Raw genomic sequence first — 27,402 nt, forward strand, 5'->3', positions numbered from 1 at the left:
AGGACTCCTCGCACTGTCTATCACTCAGCAGAGGCACTCAGTGAGCTCAAGAAGTCCTGACCTGACACCAACTCAAGCAGAAGAACCAGCAGCAACTGTCTTAGAGAAATCAGGCAGCATCCCTTCTCTATTGGAGCAGAGCACCATGGCAGGCAGCACTGTCCTTCACTTGGGCTTCCTTCTGACGCTTGCAGGAATTCTCCTCCTCGCATGCAGCTCCGCGCAAAGAGTCAGAGGCAAGTTCAGCACCACGGTGCCGCATGCTCACAGAACAGGGGCACTCGTGTTTAATTTTTGTGATGCACCTGTTTGTGTTTGAGAATGCCATGCATTTCTGCAGTAGTTCTCGTATAATTAGGATAGCAATAGTTAAAGATTTTTTTATTGGAGTTGCAGGTGTTACGCTTCAACTATAGGACAAATTTCATTATCATTAACCTGTTGCATTTGCATTACAAGGTGCCTTGGACTGGTCATACATTTAAATTTTCATTAATTTTTAAGAACATGCAATAAATCTTGCACTTGCAGGTGCATTTGGGCATGCATGAGCAGAACTGAGTGTGTATTATGGGAATTATATGCAGCAGTCAGTCTCGCATGATTATAGATGGGGCGAAGCCAAACTCTGCAAAAGCGAGAGAGAAAAAAAAAGGATAACTGGAACCTGAAAGGTGCTGGAAAATTAGACACGTGCAATCTGTCTGCCATTGTCCAGAGTCCAACTTGAGAAACCAGCCAGGCACGTAGATTTTCTGTCTTTCAGGCCAAAATCACAGTTTATTTTGTGCATGTACAGTATGTGTGCATGTATATATTCCATGAAGGTGTTTGATTGTGTGTGTTCTAGTCTAGTGCATGTGTAAATGCAGAATGAATACATTGCACCTTGGTATCCTGTTCAAAATGCATTTGTGTATGTGTCTAAATATATTCAACACCATCCTTCTTAGTGCTAGAGTTGTACGTGCATATGTGGTGTGTTTCTGTGCAAGATCTCATGCCCCCAGCATCCCTGTGGGCTCAGATTAGCTATGGCATTAGTAATACAAGCTCTCGGTTCACTATCAGCACTCGTTCATCAGCTATTAAAAACCACCTCCATCTCCGGAGGGGAAGAATGTCTGCGCTGGCTCAATGCCCTTTCTCTTGTACTGAGCGTCATTCATCACAGCTAGTCAATCAGCCCAGCAGCGTTCTGTGTTTATACTTCGTTGGCCAACTTCGTTTCCTTATGGATGTTGACTGGACAAAAAGACAGTTTAAATTACCGGGTGGGGATGAGTTCAACAAGAGTGAAGACATATTGAAAATATCTCATTCTTGCTGAAAAGAAACACGCTTATCTGATTGCTCTGGTGTGGTTTGCTGGTTTTAGAGTGGTTTTGGGCACTTTTCAGATCGTTTTGCTTGGAGACCACTTCTGTGAAACAGCTGTACACCAGCTTGGTCGAGTCGGGGGACCAGCCAAACCAGGTTGGACAAGCTTGGCCAGACTGGGAGACCAGCTAGACCAGGTTGGACAAGCTTGGCCAGACTGGGAGACCAGCTAGACCAGGGGTAGGCAAGTTCAGTCCTAGAGAGCCGCTATCCTACAGATTTTGGCTCCAACCCTGAAAAAAACCCTCACCTGCCTTTAGCCTTAGTAATCCCGAAGACATTGATTATCTTGTTCAAGTATGTTTGAATTAGGGTTGGAGCTAAACTCTGCAGGACAGCGGCTCTCTAGGACCAAATTTGTCATCTTAACCATCTTAAACCTGTTAAAGCCAGCAAACCATCTTAGTCTGGTTTAAGTTTTTTCAGCATGAATGATGAATTGATAATTGACGCCTTAAAAGGAAACAGCAGTCTGAGCTGTCTGCATGTTCGCTCGACTTAGACATAGCTTCTACTTGTTACTGTACTTTGAGTTGCCGTGGGGCAAAGACAGCTTAACAACACATGTGCAGGCAGCTGTACTGTAAAAGCAAGCCATAGAGGTTCACAATGCACTCTGGGAACTGCAGCCCAATGTAATTGGGGAAACAAACATTGAATTTTGAAATGAGCATGTGTTAGGAGTGGTGATAGCAATCAAGGGTTGTCTGTATGCTATTAATACTGGTTGTTAATATCAAAATGTGTCTAGATGAATACCTCCGAAAAGTCAGAACAAGACAGAGTGGATGAAAGGATTTGGGGGGTGAAGGGGAGATGGGAACAGCTGTTGAGTGCAGAGATCAGGACTGTTGTAAATGTGCCTGAAAGACGAATGATTTGCTGATGTACGGGAAAACATTAGATTTACGTTCCCTCCGCGCCCTCAGGTGATTTGCTTCTTCTGAAGTTTAGTGCCATTTTTAAATCATCTCCTTGGATATTTGGGTAATATTTGTCCTTTAATGGGGTGCAAAAGAGCCTGGAGTTCTGCAGAAGGACCAGATTTCTGAATTTTCCATGAAAAGTGCTGACTTAAAGAAATAGTTCACCCAAAAATGAATTTGCTTACTCTCATGTTGTTTTCGTCTGCAAATGAAGAATGTTTCAACAGTTTTTGCCTATACAATGACAAAACAAATTTGGACCCAACTGACGTTAGACAAAAAAAGAAAGAAAGTCATACAGATGATTTGATTTGGAGGACATGAGGGTGAGTAAATAGTGACAGAATTTTCATTTTTTTGTGGTGAACTAACCCTTTGGTGGTCGTTCATTGTAAAGCCAAAGATCAGTTTTAGTTTTCTTGAATTTGCTTATTTAAAGCCTTGAACATGAAGGGGGAAAAACAACTGAAATCGTTTGAGATTGATTTGATAAATTGGACTGATTTTGAATGCAGACTTGGCAAGTGCCTTGTGTAGCATGGCTTCAGTCCAGGAGGAATGCTGTGAATCAAACTGACCCTTCTAGAAATCAGTGTGTTTGTAAATTATGTTTTAAGTGGAACAAGTGCCAGACGTCCAATAAAAACTGGACCGTATTCATGCATAAAGCTAAAAACGAACCGTATCTGACAGAACACAGCTTGGGGCTGGTCTTTGACTGATCAGTCTGAACCTGGAAATCATTCAACATCAGAGCCAGGAAAGAGCATGCATGATTACGCTTGTCAGTGGTGTCAAATGAGATATACCTTCCCCCTTTGCTTCCACTCCATATCTGTGCTATTCGCCCACCCTCAGCGTTTCTGGCTTTCTAAGGTACAACATCAAATCTTTGTATTGAAAAACATATGAAAGAATCAATCCAGGTGATTTGAAACCAAATTTTCAATTGAACTTTGGTGCAAAAAATACCAATTACTCAATGATAATTTTGTTTACTTCGCAAAGTGAAGTGCACAACACGACTTGGCTAAAAACGTATTATTATTCAAGTGATTGAATCCATTAGGAATGGGAAATGTTTTTTTCTTTCAAAGTTTAAATGTTTTGGCTTGTTCATTTTGTAATAAGAATGTGTTTCAGATTCTGAGGCTTTCAAAATGATTCATGATTTGACCAGCATGGTTCCCCTGAAAAATGTGATTGTGTTCTCCCTTGACCGTAGAGGTTAAACCATTGTCCAGCCCTTCTCCACTGGTATGGTAAAACTCTTGTAACTGCAAAGCAACATTTTACGATTCTTGTCAGATGTAAAGCTATTACATTTTGGGAACGGAAAATATCTCTCAGCTACGGCTTTTAAAACCTCTGTGGTGACAAGCTGGTGTGAACAGATGAACCAACAACACCACTCAACCGCAAGTGTCCAGCCTTGTCCGTGACTCAGAGCCTTGGCCCCAGTCTAAAGCTACATTGACACGATTTAGCAACTGAAAAAGACATCTGATAAAGAAACAAGACTGTGCCTGCCTTTTAATTATAGTTTATCAAAGTTATACGGTACATTTTTGTAATGTAACACCTAAAGTAGAGTTCATCTTAAAGTTCTCTCCACTGAGGAGTTTATTTTACAATGATCCCAGTGATTCAGAAGTGTGTATTTTTCCCTTGTACAAATTTAGCAGCTTCCCTGACCACACACACTTCCTCTCTTCTGTTTGTTTAACTGATTTCTAAAGATTAAGAAGACGAGTTACTGAATCATGTTGTAGATGTTTCCCCTTTCCGCTTGTGGGATTTGAAAGGTGTCTTCTTAGACAGTTTGGAAACACAAAAAGCTTGCAATAAAAACAAATCTTCATACAGCTTATTTCCAAACAAAATCAGTTCATAGTGACTTGCATCCAAAAATTATTTAAAAAAAAAATGTATCATAAAAGTGGTCCATCAGATTCATGTATATTCCAAGTCTTCTGAAGTCATACAATAGCTTTATGTGAGGAAACCCCAAATTGAAGTCATTATTTACTGAAAATATTCCCCTCCGGTGAGCAGTTAACTCTAGAACGATTGTAACTGAATTAATGAGTTGAACTCAAGAACAGGAACAATGAATTAATATTTTTTCATTTAGTCTGTTCTTTTCAGTGTACTGTTTATCCATTTCACAAGCCAGACTGAATGATTCATTTTTGAATGGATAAACTAGATCATTTAAAAGAATAGGCTCAAAGTAAATATTCTTTCACTGATCTAGTTCTTGCTTTCAACTCATTGAATCAATGATCTAATTACAGCAGTTCTTAACAGCTTACTAAAGAGGAAGATAATCCATGGATAATGACTCAACTTTCTCACACAAAGCTGTCATTTGATTTAAGGAAACTTGGTGTAATGCTGTTCACTATTATATGAACCTCTTTTATGGTGCTTTTTTGGTGGTCACTATGAAATGCCGCTGTGAAGATTTTTCAGAACTTTAAATATTTTACTCTACAGACATCAAATGATTTTGGAGTGACATGAGGGTGAGTAAAAAAATGACAGAATTTTCATTTTTGGGTGAACTGTCCCTTTAATGAGCCTGATTAATGAGATCTCCAGTTAAGTTTGGTGCTTCACTGTGACTGACAGATTGGGGCGATCAGCTTGACCTGCCAAGCTTGCAATTACTTATAAAGTTAAATACACACATCACTTTCCAAAGGCCGAGACCAACCAGCTTAAATCAGTTTAAGGAGGACGTTTCGTGGCCTCTTTAACTCAGCATAATCGTTAAACAGTTCTGATTGATGGGAAAAAGGTGGAAGCGGAAAAATCTCAACCCAGCCTGGTGGCTTATTGGATTTAGAATGGGCCTGAAACTGACTCGAAACATTTTCCATGCTGCAAATTATCCAATGAAATGGCAGTGAAAGATGACGCTGGTATAAAAGGAGGAAATTTATAAGGAATTGCTTGGCACAGGTATGAAAAGATAATGATCAAATCACTTTAAATGTGTGTCAGTGTCATATTCTGAAACTGTTCAAAGCCTCATAATTCTGGTAAATATAATGCTGCGGAATATTGAAGGTCCATATGCTACTGTGCTTTGAGCGAAGCGATGAGGAGCTCAACTGTGAAAGCAATTGTCCTTGATTTACCTCAACGAATATTTTCATGGCACACACTTTTGCACTCCTCAAAAGTGCACTCCCCCTTTGGCCACATAAATCAGTAAACCCCATAAATTCACCAACCCCATCCAACACATGGGAAACAAAATGTCTTACTCTTTACTCTTTCAGTAATTAATCATTTATTCATTGCCGTGTTCTGAAAGTCACTATTTTTGTGCAATTCCTTTTTCCTGCCATTGAATGTCAAACAAAGAAACACAGAGTGTTTGAAGAGTTGCAGCACTGTTTCTGAAGCCAATTAAAAGTATTTCAAACACTACTTTTTCCTCCGCACAGTAAGAAGACAGAATATGAAGGTTCGGATCAACGCCACTGGGGATACCATAGTTTTGAAGTTTGTTCGTCCCAACCCTGACATCAAACTTGAAGGCTACATCTTAGGCTATGGTTCCAGCATGTTCTCCAAACAGTTCATCCAACTTCCAGAAAACGGGGAACCCTATGAGACCGAGATTGGTGAGTTAGAGTATAACCACACTCAGCTGTTATTTCACTCAAGAGCCTGAAGGAAGCCCACAAAACAATCACTAATGTTGTTTTGTGGGTTAGCATGGGACTGGAGGAGTAACCACAAATTGTTGATTCCTTAACCCAACAAAACCACCGTCTTGATTTGCACACCTATGTTTGCGCCAACTCTTCCATTATTTGAAAGCATAAACTGTAATTAAACCCAAAATGAATGCTATTTGTTAAAGCTTTGGTAACCACAACATTTGTCAACACACAAAAAGCAACAGATCACGTTTGACAAGGTAAAAAGGTCGCATATTACTCCCAGTAAGACTAACCACAATTATTTTATGAATGGACCTCTGGTCCATTCATCATCATTCTCCCAGGAGCTACAATCCCAGAGTTCATTTTGTATAGGTTAGGGCCAGGTCAGAGGGACCCTAAAGCTAATGTAAGGTTTTACTAAATGGGTTCATGCCAGATGCTTCATTTTGCTTCTGCAGGTAGAGTTCAGTTGCTTGTGGATTTATTGATAACAAATTGGTCATCAGACAGTTTTTTGATATTGCATCTTTGATAGAGGGCCCAAGCCCTAATAATATTTTTTCTTCAGAATTGGACTTTATAACTCATGCAATTATATTGCGACAGAATTGCAGGATATAAACTTGAAATTGCAAGAAGAAAGTCAAAATTATGAGAGAAAAAGTCAGAATTGCTATCAAATTTCTCTCAATTGTGAGATTATATCCCACAATTCTGACTTTATAACTTGTAATTGCGAGTTTATTATCTCGCAATTGTGAGAAAAAAAGTCAGAATTGTAAGATAAGTCACAATTATCCATAATATTCAATGGTAGAAATAAGCTTCCATAGTTATCGGCCCTAACATGAAAATAATGATCTGCTCGGACAGTGTCGGACAGAATTTTAATATCCTTGAAAATCCAATTCTGGGCGATGACAAACAACATGTGATTTAAGATTGTAGTGGACAAGATCTCAAGAGTCAACCTCCAAGTCAAAGCCTTTGAAGTTCTCCACAATGAAAAGCACTGACGCAAGCAGAACAAAATGATACATCAATGCTTATCCAGAAGCTTGCAAACAAAGAATTGTTTGTTCCAAAAGGAAGGGCCTCTGAGTTTTTGGCTTTTTTACCTATGCAATTCAGCATAGGAACACACAGTCACATCATTATTCAATATTGGCCACAGACAGAGGGATCATTGCTCTTGAATTTACAGTGTGTGCTGAGATTTCAATATGATACACGTGCACAACAGATGGCCGAAAGGCGAAAGCAGTTATTGGCGTCTTCCCAACCTGACATGCCACATGCACATGCACTCATAAATGTCCAGATTGTTGTGGACTTTGGAACTGGCACATTTTGTATCACCCTAATGGACTTCTTCTTCTTTTTTCTTTTTCTTTTTCTTTTTGTCTAAATGAGTTTTCCTGTGTACATATTCATAACTGTTAGAAAGGCATAAATAACAAACGTATCACCCCAACAAATCAAATTTTGGCAAATGTGCTGTTTAATTCGGTTACATTGGAAACACGGATGTTTAGCAAACCATTGTCATCACAGGACTATAAACTGTGTGAAAAGCTTCACATTAATCAACTCGACAAATAACAGTGTAAAAGATAAAGAAAAGGATGAATCTTTTCTTTATCTACATAAAGTTCTTAGAACTAAATATTATACCATTTTAAACACAATATTAAATTTAATGAGTTGTGTGGTCATCTGGTGTAACAAACAAAAATATTTTCATACTTTTTAAATGTGTCAATATCTGAATCATTATTTTTTTTAAAAGTTTTCCAACATATATATATATATATATATATATATATACATTTTTAAAGTAAAATGTATTTTTTTTTACAACCAAATCAACTTTGTCATGTCATAAAAAAGGTACATTTATCAAATTTTATGAGACTTAACCTTGACACACAGGGGTCCTCCTTTTGTTGACTCCTATACATTTCTTTTCTTACTTATTTCGTTTATGTTGTCCGGAAGTTCATGAAAGGAACTTGCATTGCACCATGAAATTGCCCTTTTTATGGTTTTCTTTGAACTCCTAAATAACTTGAGATGCTTGCTTTTACAGATGCTGAACCCAAGTATCTGGTGGCTGTTCAGCCCATCCCAACCAATGATGTGAAGAAGCATTGCACAGGTAGCATGCATTTTTTTTAAAGTATTGGCAATCGAAAAACCGAAACAGTCCATGACAGGATATGTTTAGTGGAAAATATGCAACAGATGTGCTATAGAACCAGTGGGAATGTTTGAAAACCTTCACTTAGCATTAGCTAGAAAACATATTCCACTGCTAAATTTGATTACCGGTTTGTAACAGGTAAGGTGAACCTGGACAAACCTCTTCACCTGGTGATCGATTCTGTCACGCCGACATCTGTGCTACTATCCTGGGGAACCTACTTAAAGACACCCTACGAGGGAAACATCATGAACGATTGCTTGGAGGACGGGTGAGTTACACACACAACATCTGGATTTTACTTTTTCCTCCACCAACATGTTCCATTTGAGTGTCCTAAATCCCTGAGGAAGACTTAATTTACTCCACTTCATATTTAGGGGCCATTTAACCTGAAAAACATGGGGAAAAAAAGATAATGAAATATCATGACACCCTGTCTCCAGTATTTAGGGGTCCCGTCCTCAGAAGCGTTGCAGTGCAATGCAGGTTTTTATGCAATGCTCTCATTGCACTGACAGGATACTGGATTTATGTTGCAACCGAGAGAGCCATTCAATGAGTGTGATGTTTTTCTATGCAGAGGGAAAAAAAAAAAGTGTGGGATATGGATCCCTGCCACTGCAGGTGTAGTGTGTGTCTACATGTTTAAATGCTTTTTGAGGATACAGGCACTGTTGGGACGCACTGACATGCTCTCAGCCTCCCTAAATCGCTCTGGTTTTCATATAGAGAAATATGTGTGCTTTTTCCCCCCTCTGTTAAGGGGAGACTTTTGGAAAGGCCATTGGAAATGTTGACCTGGACCAAAACAGTTGGGAGCTAAAGACGTGTACCAGTGCTCTTTATAAACCTAACATCAGCTCCTTTGTTTAATGTCTGACAACTGCTATGGTGACAGAAAACCAGTTTACTAAGTATCAGGGGTGTCAACATTAATACGTTAAGTCATGCGATTAAACGCGTTAAAATAATTTACCGTAAATAAATGACTGAAGCACGTGAAATTGCGTCATTAAAGTAATTTACGTCACGTAGTAAGACGATCTTAGAAGCCGGGAGTTTATCACACTGCATCTGCAATGGCGCAAACACATGGTTGGCGGAAATTTCTATTCAAACCCTTTAACCTAATTTCACTTCTCTGTTTGCAATCAGATCACTTTTAAACTGCTAAACTCTTTCAGTCCAATGATCGAGCAAGTAAATCATTCAAACAATCAGAGCAAAACAGCGCTGATAAAGAAAACCATGCTGATTACATCATATATGGCAGAGAGAATAGACTCATGTTGCATTTGCAAGGAATTATTCATTCCAGTGTGTTTCGCTTTAAAACTCTGTCATATTCTGTGATTGTTTCTGAGAAGCGCGAGCCCTCATGCATTGCGCTGTGTGAAATACAGACAGAAAGGAATGCCCAAACATCCCACTGCTGTGTCGCCAGATGATACGCAAACTACGTTTCTCGGCTGGATAAAGCAAACCATTGTCTTAATGGCTAAAGTTTTGATAGATGAGGATTACAATCAATGTAAAAACTATGACAGTGACGCACAGGAGTCGTACAGTAAGTGTGTGTGAGTCCGTTATATTGATTCGCAAACCTGTTCGGTATCACAACTTGACTTTTCTAAAATGTAAACAAGCTCTTTGCTTGTTCACACATACAGTGAATTCTGAAAAGTTCTTTTTTTATTGTAATGTTTTTCATGGGTGCTTTGCTGTGCATAAATGTATTAATTATATGGACTCCTTAAATTATTTGGTTATTTGGTGTTCTTTTGGAATCTCCAAGTGTCCTTTTTTGGAAAGACATCTAAATTTACCTTGAAAAAAGCTTGCAGAAAATACAGTTTTGTGAGAATCGCCCTTGAAGCTGATAGTTTACTTTGCTGGAAAATGATGACAAAATGAATGTGTTGAACAAGATAAATGGTGTATGCTTAATTTCATGATAAGTGTGTGATTAAAATAATCTATTGACAGCCCTACTACATAATTTGATGATTGATTATGACTAGCCAAAACGGTGTACAAATGACTCTTGAGCCTTTTAGATAACCAATGTGTCTTTGAACCAGGCATTACACCATCCGCTATAGAGAAAGAAACAGGAAGTGGATCTACCAAACCTGCCCCACCTCTGATACCGTAATCGACAACCTCAAGCCCAACACACCCTATGAATTTGGCGTCCGATCCAACAAAGACGACCGTAGTGGGATGTGGAGCAAGCCAGTGATCCACAACACCAACATGGGAGGTAACAGATACCCTAAACATCCATTCAAGGTTTTGTCTGAGAAGCTGAAAGATGATCAAGTCTAACTTGCATTGCCACTGTTTTGTTTTCAGACAAAAACTTCCAGATAACCTACAAGCCGAACAGACCCCTTGTCAAGACTTTGGTATGTAGTGTTGTTTCATAACAACTTTTATATAGTGTAAAGGACTGTCAACCTAATGACTTTAACAGGCAACACCACATGCCATGCACAACTTTAAGAGTTTGTGTGATGTCTCCGTTATTTAATTCAAACCATGTTCACATTCTGAGACAAAAATATCTTTTTATTTTTTTATGGGGCATTGGTGCAAAAAAACAACAACACAGCGGTCACAAAAAAATCAAACCAGAATATCATAGAGATTTTAGGGGTGGACACTTTTGATTTAAGTAATGAGTAACCAATAGGTGAAGCCACTAGCAATGCCCTGATAACCACCCAAAACACCATCATAACCACATTACAATGCCCTGGTACCACCTCAGAAAATGTAAATATATATATAAAAAAAAGCAAATAATATAATGCTAGCACTCTATTATCTTACTTTTTGACCTTTTCTCTTCCATCCCTGCTGAAAAAAAGCAGTTTAAACAAGTCTGGTTTGCGGGTCTAAGCTTGCTTAAGATGGTTATCTGGTCTCCCACCATGCTTTGGCAAGATTGCCATTCTGAGTTTGTTGTGCTTTCTGGTCTATTTATGAACTGTCATGGACATAAAGAACTGTGCCTGCGAGCAAACTCTTTCTCACATATTCTCAATCTCTTAAGTCAAGAATCCAGTTGTTGTATGTGTGTAAGGTACTCAATCTTCTCAGCCGAGGCAAGAAATAATACATGCCTGTCAGGGCATTTCAGGAACACTTTAGACACGGTGGAGAGACCCTGATTGCAGAGTTCTTTTACATGAAATGAAGACAGAACGCTGTTCTGTGTTCTTTCACTCTACACTTAATTTTTAAAGAGGGTAGAAAAAAAAATGTGTGTAACCCTTTTTTTACAGGCTGGACCTCACAGCAGTCTGTTCCCACCTCGACATGGTAAGACCATCAACTACTACTTTTAAGAATTGCCCCTTGTGTAGTAAAGAAAACAAGATAATTCTGTCATCATTTACTCACCCTAATGTCATTTCAAACTCATATGGCTTACCTTCTTCCTTGAATCACAAAAAAACACTGTTCTTTTCCATACAATAAAAGCATATAATGATGGGCCTTCGAACTTTAAAACCAAAGCACCTTTATCGAATATCAAGAAAAGTAGTTTGGGGGCACTTTTAGTATTCAGGTGGCCTGGTGTGGGGAACAAACTGAAATTTAGGGGAACTGTGTGATTTCTGTGTTTCTGATGGCAACAGTCTGCCATTAGTCGAACAAACAGATAGCTCCGCCCCAAACTCACACCATTGGTTGAGGCAGTGTTGCCATGCTGGGCTGGTCGGAATCCTCAAACAAACAAATAAATGTTTTGATAGCAAAGTGACAATATTTACTCCTTCGGAAGCAATCTACCAGAAGGCTTACTTGTAACTTACAATTGTCTCTAATTATTAAGCTGAACTTTTGGGTGTTTTTTAAAGGTGCTTTTTGTCATTTAAAATCTTGATAGCCCTTTTATACCTTGACAAATCCTGGTCAATGTATGATGGATGATTACTTGCAAGTAAGTAAGAGTAAATCATGACAGATTGTTTCAGTCCATGTGTAAAATGGGTCAAACTACTTTCAGTACTATTCTTTTTTTCTATCTGTTTGAAAGTGTTTTGTGTTGGTTTCCTCCTTCACAATCTTCTTTCTAGGTATACCCAACATAAGCCAGCCAGGATCGCCCAAAAACACAGGCGTTAATGGAGGTCCCAAGACATCTTTTGGTAATTTTCCCTCACTCTTTCTGTTTGCACTCTTCTTTCATACAGGGTTTTATTGCAGTCAATCGAAGTCATGCTCACAGTAAAGACATTTAATACTCTCTCCCTCTCAAGAGCCTTGTTGGGGATGCCTGCTCACTTTTTCTCTCTTATTTTTAATTTTTTTTCCATTTACGAAACATTGCATTATTTCCCACAGCTCCACCAATGGGTCAGCAAGGAACTGTGGCTGCTCCAAGAGCCAATGAGCCAAAATGGCCTCAGCTCCCATTGGGTAACCGAGAGAAATTTTGTTTTGAAGTTTTGCTTATGAGCAGTCAGTTGGTAATCGCTTTGCTGGGTGTGGGCGGGGATTAAAGACATCCGCTGTTATGATTGGCTGCATGCTGGCATGCCTTGTAAGAACGTTGAGTTAGAAAGTCCTGATCCTGCCGTGATGAGGATTCCTGACCGGTCGCCTCCACAGTGAGGAGGAGGTGTGAGTGTAAGTTTTCCCAGGGTGCTGTGCAGCGAAACCCCTCTGCGGTCACGCATGGTCACGCATTGGCGCGGTCTCTGTAGGCCTGCTCACGCTCCACCCATCAGCACCAGTCAGATTCTGTGTCCACCAATCAGCTCTCTCTCTGTCACACTCATCTCTGCCCATTCAGTCCCCTATCATTTCATCACCTGTCAATCACATCATAACTGTTAAAATGTTTGGTTTCCTCAGTCCTCCATCTGTTTCATTACTGTGGCCATAAATGGCACTCTTATGTCTTTATTTCTGACATTTTTTTCTCTTTGTTCCTCTGTGTCACTGAATATTTCCCATAATGTTAATACTGAATGTTTCCAAACGGAACCCAATAAGTGATAAATACCTCAAACTACCCCACAATTATTAATTAATAAATTTTTATGTTAATTTTTTAATTATATGTATTGAACATGGTAACCACAATTGTGTACCATGGTATCATCATATAATCATTGTATTGGCAGAGTAAGGTCATAGTATTATGATATCAAAATTTTAGTAGTCAATAAATTCCAGCCTGTCAGTCAGCACTCATGTACCAAATTTAATCAGTACACTATTACGATACTGTACAAAGACTGGTATCATGTTTGTTTTTACTATCAGCTTTTTTCATAGGTTCACTCTTCATCCTCTTTTTCTGAACCTCATCTTGTTTTTTCAACTTCCATCTCTTTATCTGATTTCCTCAACCCTTTCATTCATTTTCAGAGTTTTTTGCATCTTGGTCTGCTGGCCTTTGTTCAGTCTGCATGAGGTCACTGCATGCAGAGAAAGAATCAGTCCCATGTTATTAGTTCTAGCAGGGAAAGGCAGAAATCTGGGAGTTCCACCTCCTTTCCTGTCTTCCTCTGTCTCTGAACTCTGGATAAGATAACATTACATCTCTGTGTGCCAAACTGATTATGAGACCAAAGTCAACAAGTTATTTCTCAACCCCCTTGACAAAACTGTCAAGACAAGTGCTCAACGTCGATAACAGGCACTTAAGCGTCCGTACCATCACAACTCGATGGGATGGAACTGAGAAACTCTTACAAACAAGCTTAATATCGATGCAATGCAAACAACTTCCAAACAGTCTTAACAACATTAATCTAAAGTCCACCCTGTAATAATCCTCTAATCATGGTCTCAACAGTCAGTCCTACTGGAAAGTCCAGGTAAAACCAGTTCAAGGTGGTCCAAACAGCTGGTTCAGGCTGGTCTAGATGGATTATCAGTCGTCCTACCACATGGTGGGGCCTTGTAGGTTTCCCTGGATTAAGCTGCTAGAACACTGGTTAAGCTGGTGAGCTGGTTAATCAGGATCCATCTTCAACTGGTTGACCAACTAGACCATCTTGAGCTGGAATGACTTGGTTTTTCCAGCATGGAGGGCTCATCTGCTCCTTTCTCCTAAACAGATTCAAACAGCCATGTTAGAAATGACTCCTCTCAGCTGGTGGAGATTCCTCCTGTCCTTCCCCAACACCTACCCACTAAAACCTCCCGTCCTTCAGTCACCCCTACCCCCAATTCCTTACCCAGCAGTACCCGGACACCCCTACACGGACGCCCTCAAACCAGGGCACCTAGTGCCACTCAGATGCCACATAGTTCCTCTGGTAATTCCTATGTTTCCTTCTTATTTTTTTAAGTTGACGGTTGACAGATAATGAGAAAATAACATATTGCGTTAGCGATTCACTATTCACCACACAGATACTTGGTATTTTGCCGTTTACCGTTCAACCTTTGGCTACACGTTCTACCACTGCAAACTTAGTCTAAACACCAGAATATCAGACTTCAAAGCTTTATTCAATTCATTCTCCTATTTTTTTTCGGGTGCTTTTGGAGAAAAGTGATACACAGGAAATTAATGGATGTTCAAACCACGTTTCAATCAATCGCAGTCATTCGGTAACTTCAGCCACAAACAGACATTATTTCACACTCCGGCTCAATGGATTACAGGAAGAGCTGTCTCTAGTCTGTGTGAGCGAGACGGCCAGTAAAAACAGCAAGAACCGGTTACATCAGTTCATATAATCCTCTCATTTATTTGCTCTGTCAGGCAAGCTATCACAACTGTCCCATCGGTGTATATCATGTCTATGTTATTGTCTGAAGTCACAGCTTTCCTGTATCCTCCCCTACACTATGTTTTGTCTTCACAGGAATGCACTGCTGCACTTTAATGCAACCACCAACACATCAGATTTAGCCTTACTGTAGTTAGAACAATTAAATTATTATTGTTAAATTCACACATCATCCAGTTTTACCTTAAACAATGTAGTAAGCTGCCAACAAAGACATTATTTTTATGCATTGTAAGCGTTCCAAAATGTATGCAACATGCTAGGATACATCCTATGTGGAAAACATATGCAAATCAAGTGATAGTAGGAATGGTATAATTAGGTATTATTATTTAAGTACTGAAAAGTATCAATTAAAAACTTAAATGTAATTATATTACTCTATATTTTTCATCGAAATGTTGCACTGTTAGCTTAGCAACATGCTAGCATGAGACTATTGAAATCAATTTTATGTCGGGTATCTATTGTACTTTGTGTGTGAAATGTTATTTGTATGATTAAAAGTGTTCAAAATCAGAAGGTAATTTCAGTTAGGATGCTAGGCTAGCAAGGCAGATCACTTGTTTTGGAACAGAGTCATTTTCCTTTTAGTGAAAATACAGTTTAATTTAGCATTTGAAGATCAGAATCAACACTTAAAGAAAACTTAAATTCCTTAATGGTATGTTGAAACACAGCTAGCTAACTTTGACATCTCTCATCAGCCCACAGACAGAAACACTTTTTAACACATAGCAGCCCTTTCATAATTGTACAGTATCTGCCCCAGCATGTACTTCACTTCCTAAAGCCAACAAGGCATAACAAAAGCTGCTGTTGTTTTTTATCTAGGTAAGAGCATCCGGAGAGACTCCATCTCTTCTCTTCCATCCAAACCCATCGATTCAGTCCTAACAGTGACCACCAGGAACCAGTCACGGAGCAGAAACCCTTTCTCTCTCTCTAATGACATGAGACATTCTTCCCTCAGGCCTGGCGACTCCTCCAGAAGATATGGGGGTAAAAGACATTACTCTTACCCCTCTTATGCTAGTTTTTTTATATCTTTACTCTTTTTTTGTTTTCTCTTCTGCTTTTCTTTTTGATTATTTTTATTTATTTTTACCTAACTTAAAAAAAAAAAAAAAAAAAAAAACTGTTAAGAAAAAAATTATATTACTTAAGAAAATGATTTTCTTTTCTTTTGCTCTGCATTCTCCCCTGTCAGCACAATGCCAATTGGTTGCAGTTCTCTTGGGGCATTTTCTCTTCAAGAGCCCAATTTTTTCCTTTGAAACATGTGGTGTGTGTGTGTGCAAACCAGCCATCATACTCTCTCACACCTGACAGTTTTACTGTCAGCAAAGTATGTGTGATTTAGCCCGATGGGCAAGCAGACCGCCAGCATTTGCACTAATCTGATCTTGAAAAGCCTCTCTTCCCCTCAGGCAGTTGAGCGGCCGCCTATAACTCTCTATGTAAACCCCAGTTTTCTTCAGCTGCAGTGCATCGCAGCAAAAACAACATGATGCTACCTTATTCTTCCTTTTCTCCATAACATCCACTCTTTTCCCCTCCAACAGTTAACGGTGAGCACCATAAGGGACTTTCTCTCCCCAAACCAGTCATCTGGTCCAGACCAAGAATGGGTAAACAGAGCCAACTCGTCCTGTTTGTGTGTTAGCCATCATTAACCTGCAGAAATATTGTTTGTGACGCAGCCCATATGCCCATGTTGGTGTCCTTCCCATCCATAATCTCCTGTAAACTCGTGTCTGTCCATTCATCCATCCACTCATTCACCAGTCAACCCATTTGCTCGCAAATCTGCCTGTTGTCTTCAACGTTTGTTGTCGTTTTGCAAGCTTCTGCAGATCCCATGCTGCCGCGAGCTTTGTGGTGTAATTGTCAAAGCTTTTCCCCAGATTGGTTTCTTTCATTTCTAAACCATCATGGTGCTGTAGGACATTTATTTTCAAGAGAAAAACATGTCTTTTGGAGGACACAGAAACCCACCGCAATGTCCTAAACTGTCTCGTAACATTCTGTGGCTCTTTTATTTGTGCATTTCAGCAATAATGTTTGAAACTCCCTTCTGCAGAGGACTGTAGCTGCTTCTGGTTAAAGTTCATTGTGTGCATGACTACTTGCATGCTTTATTGTAGTCACGAGCTTCCATGTGGTATGAGGTCTTTTTCAATATGCCATATTGTTTATATGTGTAGCAAAAACAAAAAAGGCTGAAAGATGACAACATTTTAGTATTTATCCACAACCTATTAATTCACATTACTGTTATTTTCAACACAAATGCCAAAATTCAAGGGAACATTACTAAGAATTGCTTTAGCGCTATGAAGTGAACTAGTTGACTTCATACAAATCAGGTAACAGCACAATAACAGAAACAAAATATGCGGTGAACTCAATTCAAACGGCGTATCGGTTCTGACTAGACTTGGTTTTGGAAGACGCAGCAGACTTCTGCAATATGCCGTACTTTCCAAGACTATGCAGTATGACTCCACCACTGCGATATTTAAATTCCCAAAAGTATGTACGACTACACTAAATGTTTGGACATTTGCCTGTTCATACTCTTCCCTATTATCTGATCATTTGATGACAAACTAAACAATCCCAGGTCTGCAAAGTGATGTCACATCTTATAGCTTGTGCAAAGACAGTGGAATACAACAAAACGGATCATTTAAATTAGCACAGTTTGCTGGCATGGATTCTCTATATTCTGATCAAAAGCCAGAGATCTGTGGAGATCAGTGGTAGCTCTCATTAAAGAGGGGTCTTATGGCAGATTGGCTTGAAAGTGACTGCCTGAAATTTTCTAACCAATGTCATGATACCACAAGAGTTTTAGATCACTCAAAACATTGGACATCACCACCGAAAACCTCAGCTACCTCTCTGGGAATTGCTTTGCCTCTGTAAAAGTATGACATCTGTTGGTCTTTAGTTTTATTTTCTGTAAAGCTTGGCTTTTTCACCACCCAGCTTTGCAATTTTTAATTCGTACCATAGGGTTTAGTGAGCTGAGCTGTGTTTGATTGCCCTGTGATGAACTGAGGGTTTCACAACTGGTTCCTTGGATGTAAATTGAATCAGTTTTCCTGGGAAGGGTCCACATGCTCTAGTCTGTTTGCTTTTTGGCTGTACCCCAAGATGGCACTGAGAACTGAAAGCTTGAAAGGTGGATGAAATGCCAATGGTTAGACTTCATCCATGCAATGAGAAAGAAAACAAGCAATTTTCTCTCATTTCCAATTAACTTTGAGTTTGCACAATCTGCTGCTCCCATTTAGCAAAGCATCCAAATTGCAGGTTCTCAAAAGTAAACAATCATAGTCAGTTTGATACTATAGTTTCCATAGATCAAGGATTTGAAAATATATATATATATATATATTTTTTTTTCATATTAGAAGATTTCTTGTCCTTTCCATTTTCAAATTGGCTAATTGGATTTATTTCCCTTTCCTTTTTATTAAGATGCCAATGTCTTAAAAGCTGAAAGCGGTCGACACCGATAGCCTCGTGGGCAGTGCACCGACAGCGCTGTTGTGCTTCGGGCAACCCAAGTTCGAGTCCCGACTTGCGGATCTTTCCTGATCCTGTCCCCCTCTCTCTCTCTCCCACTTTGCTTCCTGTCTGCAACTGTCCTATCATAATAAAGGCTTAGAAATATAAATCTTTAAAAGCTGAAAGCGGGAAAAAAAAATCACCTAAAATTGAAGAGGTGTCAAACTCATACAACCCCAAAAAATTTAAAGAAAGGGAAATTTTGCATTAAACTCGTATTTCGTTTTGCTTTGCTGAAAAAGTAGCTAAACCAAGTTGAGGCTGGTAGTGATGTGTTCCACTGTTTTTCATGAGAATTAAATCTTAGGTTAAGAGAACATTAGGAAGATGTGTGAATAGCATGAGAAGGATAATAATAACAGTTATGCATTTTATTTATAGGCGCCTTCCAAAACAATCGAGGACATCTTACAACTTAATGACAGTCATGAAATACAAGAAAGCAATACAATCAAAGCAACATCAGCATTAAGATAATCCATAAATTAAAATGAATCAGGAAAAGCTCATTTAAAAAGATGGAGTTTTAAGACGTGGTTTATTAAAAGTAATGAAAATCACTTTCACACACAAATTGTGTAAGAGAGTTCCAGAGACGAGTAGCAGCAGAGCTGAACGCTCTGGATCCCATAGTGGTTAAACGAACAGCTGGTTAACAAGGGAAACAGATGAGGAAGATTTAAGAGTGCGGGTGGGAGTATAAATGTGAAGCAAGTCAGAGAGATACGAGGGTACAAGATTGTGCAGAGCGAAAAGTGAAAAGTTGAATCTCTTACTCTACACAATATTTAACAGGAAGCCAGTGTAATTGATAAATCACAGGAGAGATATGCTCAATGGAAGAGGTTCAAGTAATTATGCGGGCGGTTGAGTTTTGGACCAACTATGGAGAAGATTTAGATGTAGCCCAAATAGGAGAGAGTTACAGTAATCAATCCTTGAAAGTAACTATATCATGTACAAGAATAGCTGCGGTAGTGGGTATAAGAAATGGACCAAGACGACTGATGTTCCGTAAGTGGAAATATGTGGACCGAGTGACATTATTCACGTGTCTTTCAAAAGACAAGCTACTATCAAGTATGACACCCAAACTCTTAATCTGAGAAGACAGTGAAATTATGGAAATATAAATAGTAAGTGAAAAGCTGTCAAATTTTGCCAGATTGGATTTAGTGCCAACAAGAAGAACCTCAGTTTTGATCAGTATTTAGCTTGAAAAAACTGCAGGAGAACGGGGATTCGATCTCATCTAAACAGTTCAAGTGGAGAGAAGATCAAAGAGTAGAATTAGGCTATGAGAACAAATAGAGCTGAGTGTCATCCACGTAGCAGTGGAAATTAATACAAAATATCTTAAACCAAGAAGTAAAAGGTATATAATAAGTGGGTTGTGTGGCAAATAGATCGAAGGGCTACTTCTGACCTCTTACTGCTGTGTTTTTGGTGCCGTTTTTTGACTTAGCGCATCCTTGTTTGTTCATTTATTACTGGAAAAGGGAGAGGAAACTTGATTTTGGCCTGACTTCACTTCATCACTTTCACTTCCATCATTGCAGGTTCTCCAGCTGCACGCCTTCCTATTCCACCAAAAAAGCCTAATCTTGTGGGCAAGCCTGGAGGATTAGGTGGGTAAAAAGTTAATTGAACTTAAAAGTACAATCAAAAAGGAGCGAAAAATTATTTTGTCATAACTATTGACCCTTAGACTACAAAAATGTGAATTAAAAATGTTTTACAGGCTTTTCTGCCAGTTAACACTGAACAACTTAGGAAGATGTTATGTTTAAAACATGTAATGTATTCACTCATTCATTAATGTACACAGCAGACAAGATAACAGACCTGAATCAGGACAAAGCTTCTATCTTGAAACCCAAGCTGCCACCTGTTACGGCAAAACCATCCAAACCAAAGACAACATCTGCTCCTGCAGTGACAGGTTTGTCTTCAGGTTTTTTTTTTCTTTATAATATTCTTCAATATTCTGCTGAAGGTTAGACATTCTTTTAATACATTTTCACGTTGTGTATAAAAGTACCATGGTTGTAACAATCTGTTAACCACTGGTTTGATATTATTGACACTGTTTATATTTGTGGTGTCCTAGCACCCCGATTTGAGACCTGGGAGAACTCTTCAGTATTCAGCTCTGTTCCTGCTTCTAAAGTTGATGCCCTGGGCAAAGAACGCTACATTGGTAATGAGATTTTCTTAATCACTGTAGCTGTGCATGCCAAGAACTCTGAATGATGCTAAATTGAGTTTCAGAGCCAAAGCAAAGAAGATAAGTGTCTGAATTTAAACACAAATGTGTTGTTGTCCAGCTCCACATGTGGTCTATAAGACAGATAAGAAGCCAGATGAGCCCTGCTCCATCACCACCTCTCTGAGTTACTTCCCTGAGGAGGAGGGTGGAGAACAAAATGTCACCAACCCTCCAAGAACAGCCCCATCCAACCTCACCGTTGTAACCGTGGAAGGATGCCCCTCCTTCATTATTCTCGACTGGGAGAAAACCGATAATGAAACAACAGGTAGGACAGAGGGATGGATTATCAAAGGAAACCCAAAGTCTAATGTCTATTGGGTTATACCCATTTGTATCTGAGGAATGGAATGTGTAATATATTGTGGTGTTAGAATGAAATTTGACCTTGTCTTTGATGGATCAAAGTCAAAAGTTAGGGTATGACTCAAACACTAATACTTGGATTTGATCAGTCAAACACAAAACCCAAGACTGTGATCTGTCAAACACTAACCCTCGAATTTGATCAGTCAAACAATAACCCTTGAATTTGATCTATAAAACACTAACCCTTGACTTTGATCTATAAAACACTAACACTTGACTTTAATGGGTTAAACACTAAACTTAGGCTTTGATTGGAAAAACACTAACCCTCAACTTTGATCGGACGAACACTGTCAACTTTGAACTGTCAGAAACTCTCGACTTTGGTGTAACTGTGACCAGTCAGTCCCTTACCCATTTCCTTATCATTTGACTTTTCACAGAATATGAGGTTATCTCAACAACTAAAGGTCCTGATGGTGAACAGGTTTCTATTCTGACCACCAACCAGACTCATACGGCTGTGGAGAACCTCAAACCAGAGAGCAGGTAACAGTCTCAATGCAGAACGCCGACCTCTCTATTTAAGGCACTCTGCTGAATTTGATAGATGTATTTTAGTTAATGTGGGTGTCAAATACCAGGGGTGTTAAGACTTGCACGCATCCTGAGGTCTGGACAAGGTGTTGAATGTGTGCGCTGTGGTCTGGCTGTAGGGGAGCCGTCACGCTTGCTAGCTTTTTAATGAGGCTGAATATAGGCTCAAGATCTGGTGACACAATATAAACCTGGGCTTCCTATGGACTGCTTCTCAAGGCACGTGGACCTTGGTTATGTCTCTACATCACACATGGAGGATCCATTAGAAGGGGGGCACAGGATTTGAGTCCTCAGTCTCTGCAGAATAAATATATCAAGTGTCAGAGCTCAAAAGACGGGAAATAAGAACCTCATTTTACTCAGAATTTGACAACAACCCACCAGGATTCCAATACAGAAGTCCATTTTAATAATTTTGGATTAGGCAGACTCAGAAGCACTGTCAGAACACTGTCAGAAGCATAATATAAGATCTGAAATTAATATACTTAATGGTTTTATGTGGATCAAAGCAGAAACGTAATGTCCCATCACCTCTGTTTTTCTTACCTTACAGTTACGAATTCAAGGTTAAGCCCAAGAATGAGCTTGGTGAAGGGCCACCCAGTGAACCGGTGTCTTTCAACACAGAGTCTGGTAATGCGTTTTCTCTTAATTCTTAATTAATAACATTTTAACAAAATATACTCACTGCTTATTTGAACAACTTTTGTCCCCCAAATTTAATTTTATTTGAGCCTTTTAGGACAAGGCAAGCTTAGTTCCGGTTGTAAAACTTCATGTGGTGCAACTTCCTGGAAAACTGAATGACTTTTCTGAATTAATCATTCATGATATTTAAAAAAAGATATATATATACTTTTTATCATGGATGTCCCGATCAAGTTTTTTTTTGCCACCGATCTGAATGCCAGTCTTTCAGTTGATACATTTTTTTTAAATAAAAAAATAAACCCTAATCGGCCCTGATGCCGATCCTTGAGATCGACTCGGGAAATTCCTACATCTTATATTAAAAAAGTAGTTTTAAAAACTTAAAATGTGAACATTTACTTCAACATTATTCAAGGTGTAAAGAAAAATCTTGTTGTTGTTGTTGTTGTTTTTTACTTGATGGTTACATAACATTTTGTGGGGTAATTACATTTAAACGTTCTTATAAATGGTATAAAAGTTGTTTTAAAACCATATAAAACCATGAATACATTTATTGTGGACACTCTTACATCACTGACCCTTATAACATTTATTTCCAAGATCATTTTGATCTTATCTTGTCATATGCACTATTTAATGTGAAATAGATGTCCTAGAGCTATCTGAATGTTTGTTTATTTCTGTAATAGTTTAACCATGAGTCGTCCTATTCTAAACAAATCCCAGTATTAAAATAAAATATGTTTTTGAAGTCATACATTCGGCATACAATGCAAATAACCCCAGAGAAACGCTGCAAATTGCTTTTCCATGGCTTGTGCAAGTCAGCCAATATTTGTGACCTCTCCTTTATCTCTTAGAGATACAGTACATGTAATGAGTTGCTTGTAGTTAACATAATAACTCCAGCATGTCCCCGCACTGTCGTAACGTTTGGCCCCATCACTGCCTGCTGATGCACCCATGGAGTGTTGTCACAGAGCCAACCTTTCCCTGTCTTACAAGCTCACTAACAACATATCATAAATAAGGAACAAATAAAGACCCATATCATCCACGTTTTATGGGAGGAGGCTTTAGTTTTAAACCTCGTCTGGCCTGCATAAAGAAAGTCTAGCAACAGAATGGAAAACAGGGCAAAGGCAACTAGGAAGGAAAGAGAGTCCATATGTGCGATGACGGGAAAGAAATAGAGGAAAACTGAATGATGAGATTTTACCGCCAAAGCCCCTGAGGCTCACTCTCTCCCCTATAGCTTTGGCAGATCCAGCAGGTTAGTTCATGCCAGCTGATCTCTCTTCATAAGGGAGATTCAAAATAAGCACAGTATTTTCTGCTTGTTGGAATTTATTGTACTTTTGTTGTTTTTTTTGCTCAAGGCACTCTGCCCACCCATGGATAGCCAATGCAGAGTTGGCCGATATGTGTCTGTAACTTTCCTGCGGGCTACAGATCATTTTGATCGTCTCTATGACCAGGTGGCTGTAAAACAAAACCATAATTTCTCCTCATTTGATCCTTGTTTTCTCTTGCAGCGGATCCGCGAGTGAGCGAGAACGTCTCAGGTACGTGTTTCTGCTTTGCACCCTATTTCTCTCAGGTGACAAATTCCTATCTGTTGAATAAATGGATAATGTAATGAGCAGTCCTAGTAGAGGAAAGAAAATGAACGAGTAAAGGAGCTGTGGAGACTTCCTATGAGTTCACTTCTTCCATACCAAGATCTCAGCCAGATAAAACATTTACTCAAGAGTGGCAAATGGATAACACCATCCTCTTCAATTCCTATTCTCAAATAAGGGCCTTGGTTGCCTTCTTGCACTTAGTGAATTGCAAGAATGGGCCAATTTGATATTCATCTCCCTTGATTTCTTCCTGTGCATTGTCTATTCCACACGGAATTGATTGTAATGAACAATGGATATAGAGAGCAAAGTCAGCCAATAGTAAGACAAGGTTATGACAGGAGCCAATGGAAACACAGACTAATGGAGCAGCCCCTCGGCTCTTAGTGTCCAGCAAGCCTTTTCTAACACGTGTATAAACAAAAACGGGGTCTGTACTCCAGTAATCTTTTCAAAAGACCACTGAAAGAAACATTGTTTTGCTCGATCTGGGCCAGAACATAATATCTGGCCTTGTCAGTTCGTAAAATAACATCTTGGGGTTTCTCGGCATGCTTTTCAGGTAAAGATGCCATTTGGACCCAGTTCCCCTTCAAAACCGACTCCTACTCCGAGTGCAACGGGAAGCAGTATGTGAAGAGGACGTGGTACCGCAAATTTGTTGGCATCCAACTCTGCAACTCCCTTCGGTACAAGATCTACCTGAGCGATTCCCTCAACGGTCAGTCTTCTGAAAACGAATCCATACATTGGGTTCATTTTATGCAGGAATAGATTATGAATTGGCAGCTCTTTTCTTCCCTGTTCCTTTAGGTAAATTCTACAATATTGGAGACCAGACGGGTCACGGTGAAGACCACTGCCAGTTTGTGGACTCATTCCTGGATGGCAGAACAGGAACTCAGCTTCCTGCAGACCAGCTACCAACCAGGCCAGGTATTATATCTGCAAGAAACCACTGATATAATGTTACTGTGCTTAAAAAAAAAAATTAACTCACCTTTTTGAAGTTCCAAACCCAGAATGAAGCTTTCTTTTAAAACCAGTTGATCCAGTTCACAAAACTCTTCTGAATGATTAATTGTGAAATTGTATTGAGCCGCTTCTGAACTCACTGAATCGATGATCCATTCGCAGCAGTTAACAGCTCTAGAGGGGAAGATCATCAGTGAAAATTAATAAATTTTGGCTATTCACACAAATCTATTGTATGACTTCTGAAAACTCAATATACAGTTATAGATATATACAGTATAGATATTGATATACAAGTCATATAAACCACTTTTATGAAACTCATACCTTAGCTTGAAATCTTCAGTCCCCATGCAGACTTTTGCTGCGTCGACACCATGTCGTAATAAACATAATTATGAGACAATGACCTGTTGATGTTCTAATCTTTTCACATCCTCAGACTCGGAATTATACGTTTCCATGACACTAACACTATCAAACGGCAAAATTAACCTGCAGTGGTCAAGTGGGAGCTCTCAGAAAATGCAGAATTCATAAGTTGTAATAATTGTAATTACGGTAATTCCAACATGGCGTGAAAGAACCTCTTATGGGTTTCAAACATGGGGGTAAGTTATGGCTACATCTAAAATCGCATACTCTTTTGAGTATCTACTTATTTTGAATAAGTAATTACTTCACGACCGCTAAAAAAAGTATGTTCTATATATATATATATACATATATATATATATAGTATGAATGTGTGTAGTATGAATGTAATCCGGACGTATGACATTTGCCATGCTACCCTTATCAAGTGACCTACTAGCGTTAGTTGTGTTGCTTCACTTCCACTCATAAACCTCTTAGTGGCCTATTGTGCATTATATGCACACTTCAGAATCTCGTCTGTAAAAGTTGGTTATCCAGATACTTTTTGCCTACTCTTTTATGAGTACTGTGAATTCGGACATAATTAATTTGTTACATACTGTTTTTCGCCTCCTAAATAGTAAGGAAGTATGCAAGTTTGGATGCAACCAATTACTTGGCTCATGCTTTTCTTGATGATTTTCAGGTTTCTACAGAGCAATGAGACAAGAGCCAGTCCACTTCGGCCAGATAGGTGGAAACTCCCACATCACCTACGTTGCATGGTACGAGTGCGGTACGCCGATCCCAGGGAAATGGTAGGACCGGAGCAAGTGTCCCGACGGAACCCTGAAGAGCAACTCTCATTGGTTGGGGTTGGTGCCTGCTAATGTCACATGACAGTTTTTTTTTTGTTGTTTTTTTTTTACTGTTTCCCCCCCCCCACCAATGATGGTGAGTTCGGTCACTCCTCAGCCTACATCATCAAAAGTTCGTACCATGTATAATAGTGTACAGGATCAAAGAGTCAGGGAATACTTTTGAGGGCATTTGTTACATGTAATAGCAAAACAATGCCTCATCTTTTTATTTATCGTACAGTAACTAGAACAAAGGTAAAAAAAAAAAAAAAAGAGTTCATTATGAGAAAAACACCGGATACATTGAAGTGATGAACAAAAAAAGAAAGGTAAAAAATACTTGTTTAAATATTGGGAAGCTGGCTCCCTGAAACTATTTTGATATTTTGTGTAATATTATTTATCAAAGTTTGTGGTTTCTTCATTGGCTTTCTTCCAGTGAGAATGGGCCAGGCTTTTATTAAGCGCTTTAAAGACAGCCTGGGCTTTTGTCTACCACCAGAGGCAGCTGTATTAGTTTAGGTCTCTGTTATGTCAGATTATATGTATAGCTGGGACTCTTCGCTATGTTGCTTTTACAAACACATTGTACTGGCTCAACAAGTCAGCTTTACCCACACTAGAATAGAAAGAATGGACTCAAGACGACAACACGTCTATGTTTACAATGGGTTGGGATGAACATAATCATTTTCTTTACATGCACACACACAAAACATGCAAATTCTCATTCACTCAGATGCTTTGTACCATGGCTGTTGTCTTCCAATGTATGTCCTGGTATATTTAATGGTTCTAGATCGTAAGGATGACCTTACTCTTGCAATTTGCACAGCACAAATGTATTTATATGTATATGGAGAGAGTATTTTTTCAGGAAACCTATGAGAGAATTAAAGATCCTTTCCCCTCAAGCTTGTGAAACACGACACAAGTTTTTAAAAATAATTCTCGCTTTTTTTTAGCGTTAACCCACTGAATACATTCAAGGAGTCTTGAAGATCTTAATACTTCAAGGAGAGCTTGTCTGGGTCCCATATTTTGTACAGTTATGTCCCTGCCAATCCCTTGGCAGAGTTTCTCTGGCTTATCCGTATTTTCATGGAATATGTTTGTAAGATGAAACTATTGTTTGTTGTTGTTGTTTTGGATTTGTTCTCTTCTGTATGTATTTTACAATAATAAAAAACAGAAGTTTTGTTTCTTTTTTAA

At 39.0% G+C, this 27,402-nt stretch overlaps 1 protein-coding gene across 9 annotated transcripts; it reads left to right on the top strand.

Moving 5' to 3' along the window:
* On the top strand, nucleotides 1-27,402 carry abi3bpb (ABI family, member 3 (NESH) binding protein b). 9 transcript variants are annotated; one of them, XM_082139784.1, is made up of 22 exons: nucleotides 1-240; nucleotides 5,769-5,944; nucleotides 8,079-8,147; nucleotides 8,331-8,463; nucleotides 10,277-10,458; nucleotides 10,551-10,603; nucleotides 11,486-11,522; nucleotides 12,284-12,355; nucleotides 12,552-12,626; nucleotides 14,279-14,479; nucleotides 15,794-15,961; nucleotides 16,525-16,590; nucleotides 20,098-20,166; nucleotides 20,367-20,480; nucleotides 20,649-20,738; nucleotides 20,866-21,075; nucleotides 21,560-21,665; nucleotides 22,273-22,352; nucleotides 23,909-23,938; nucleotides 24,561-24,719; nucleotides 24,812-24,934; nucleotides 26,037-27,402. In XM_082139784.1, exons 1-22 carry the CDS (start codon nucleotides 146-148, stop codon nucleotides 26,150-26,152), a joined length of 2,424 nt encoding a protein of 807 aa, XP_081995910.1. In that variant the 5' UTR covers nucleotides 1-145; the 3' UTR covers nucleotides 26,153-27,402. The 9 variants fall into 9 exon arrangements, with proteins under 9 accessions (XP_081995910.1, XP_081995911.1, XP_081995912.1 ...); XM_082139785.1 differs by having other exon boundaries at nucleotides 20,370-20,480; XM_082139786.1 differs by lacking the exon at nucleotides 16,525-16,590.

The sequence above is a fragment of the Leuciscus leuciscus genome (assembly GCF_965113295.1).
Source record: "Leuciscus leuciscus genome assembly, chromosome: 15".
Lineage (NCBI taxonomy): Eukaryota > Metazoa > Chordata > Actinopteri > Cypriniformes > Leuciscidae > Leuciscus > Leuciscus leuciscus.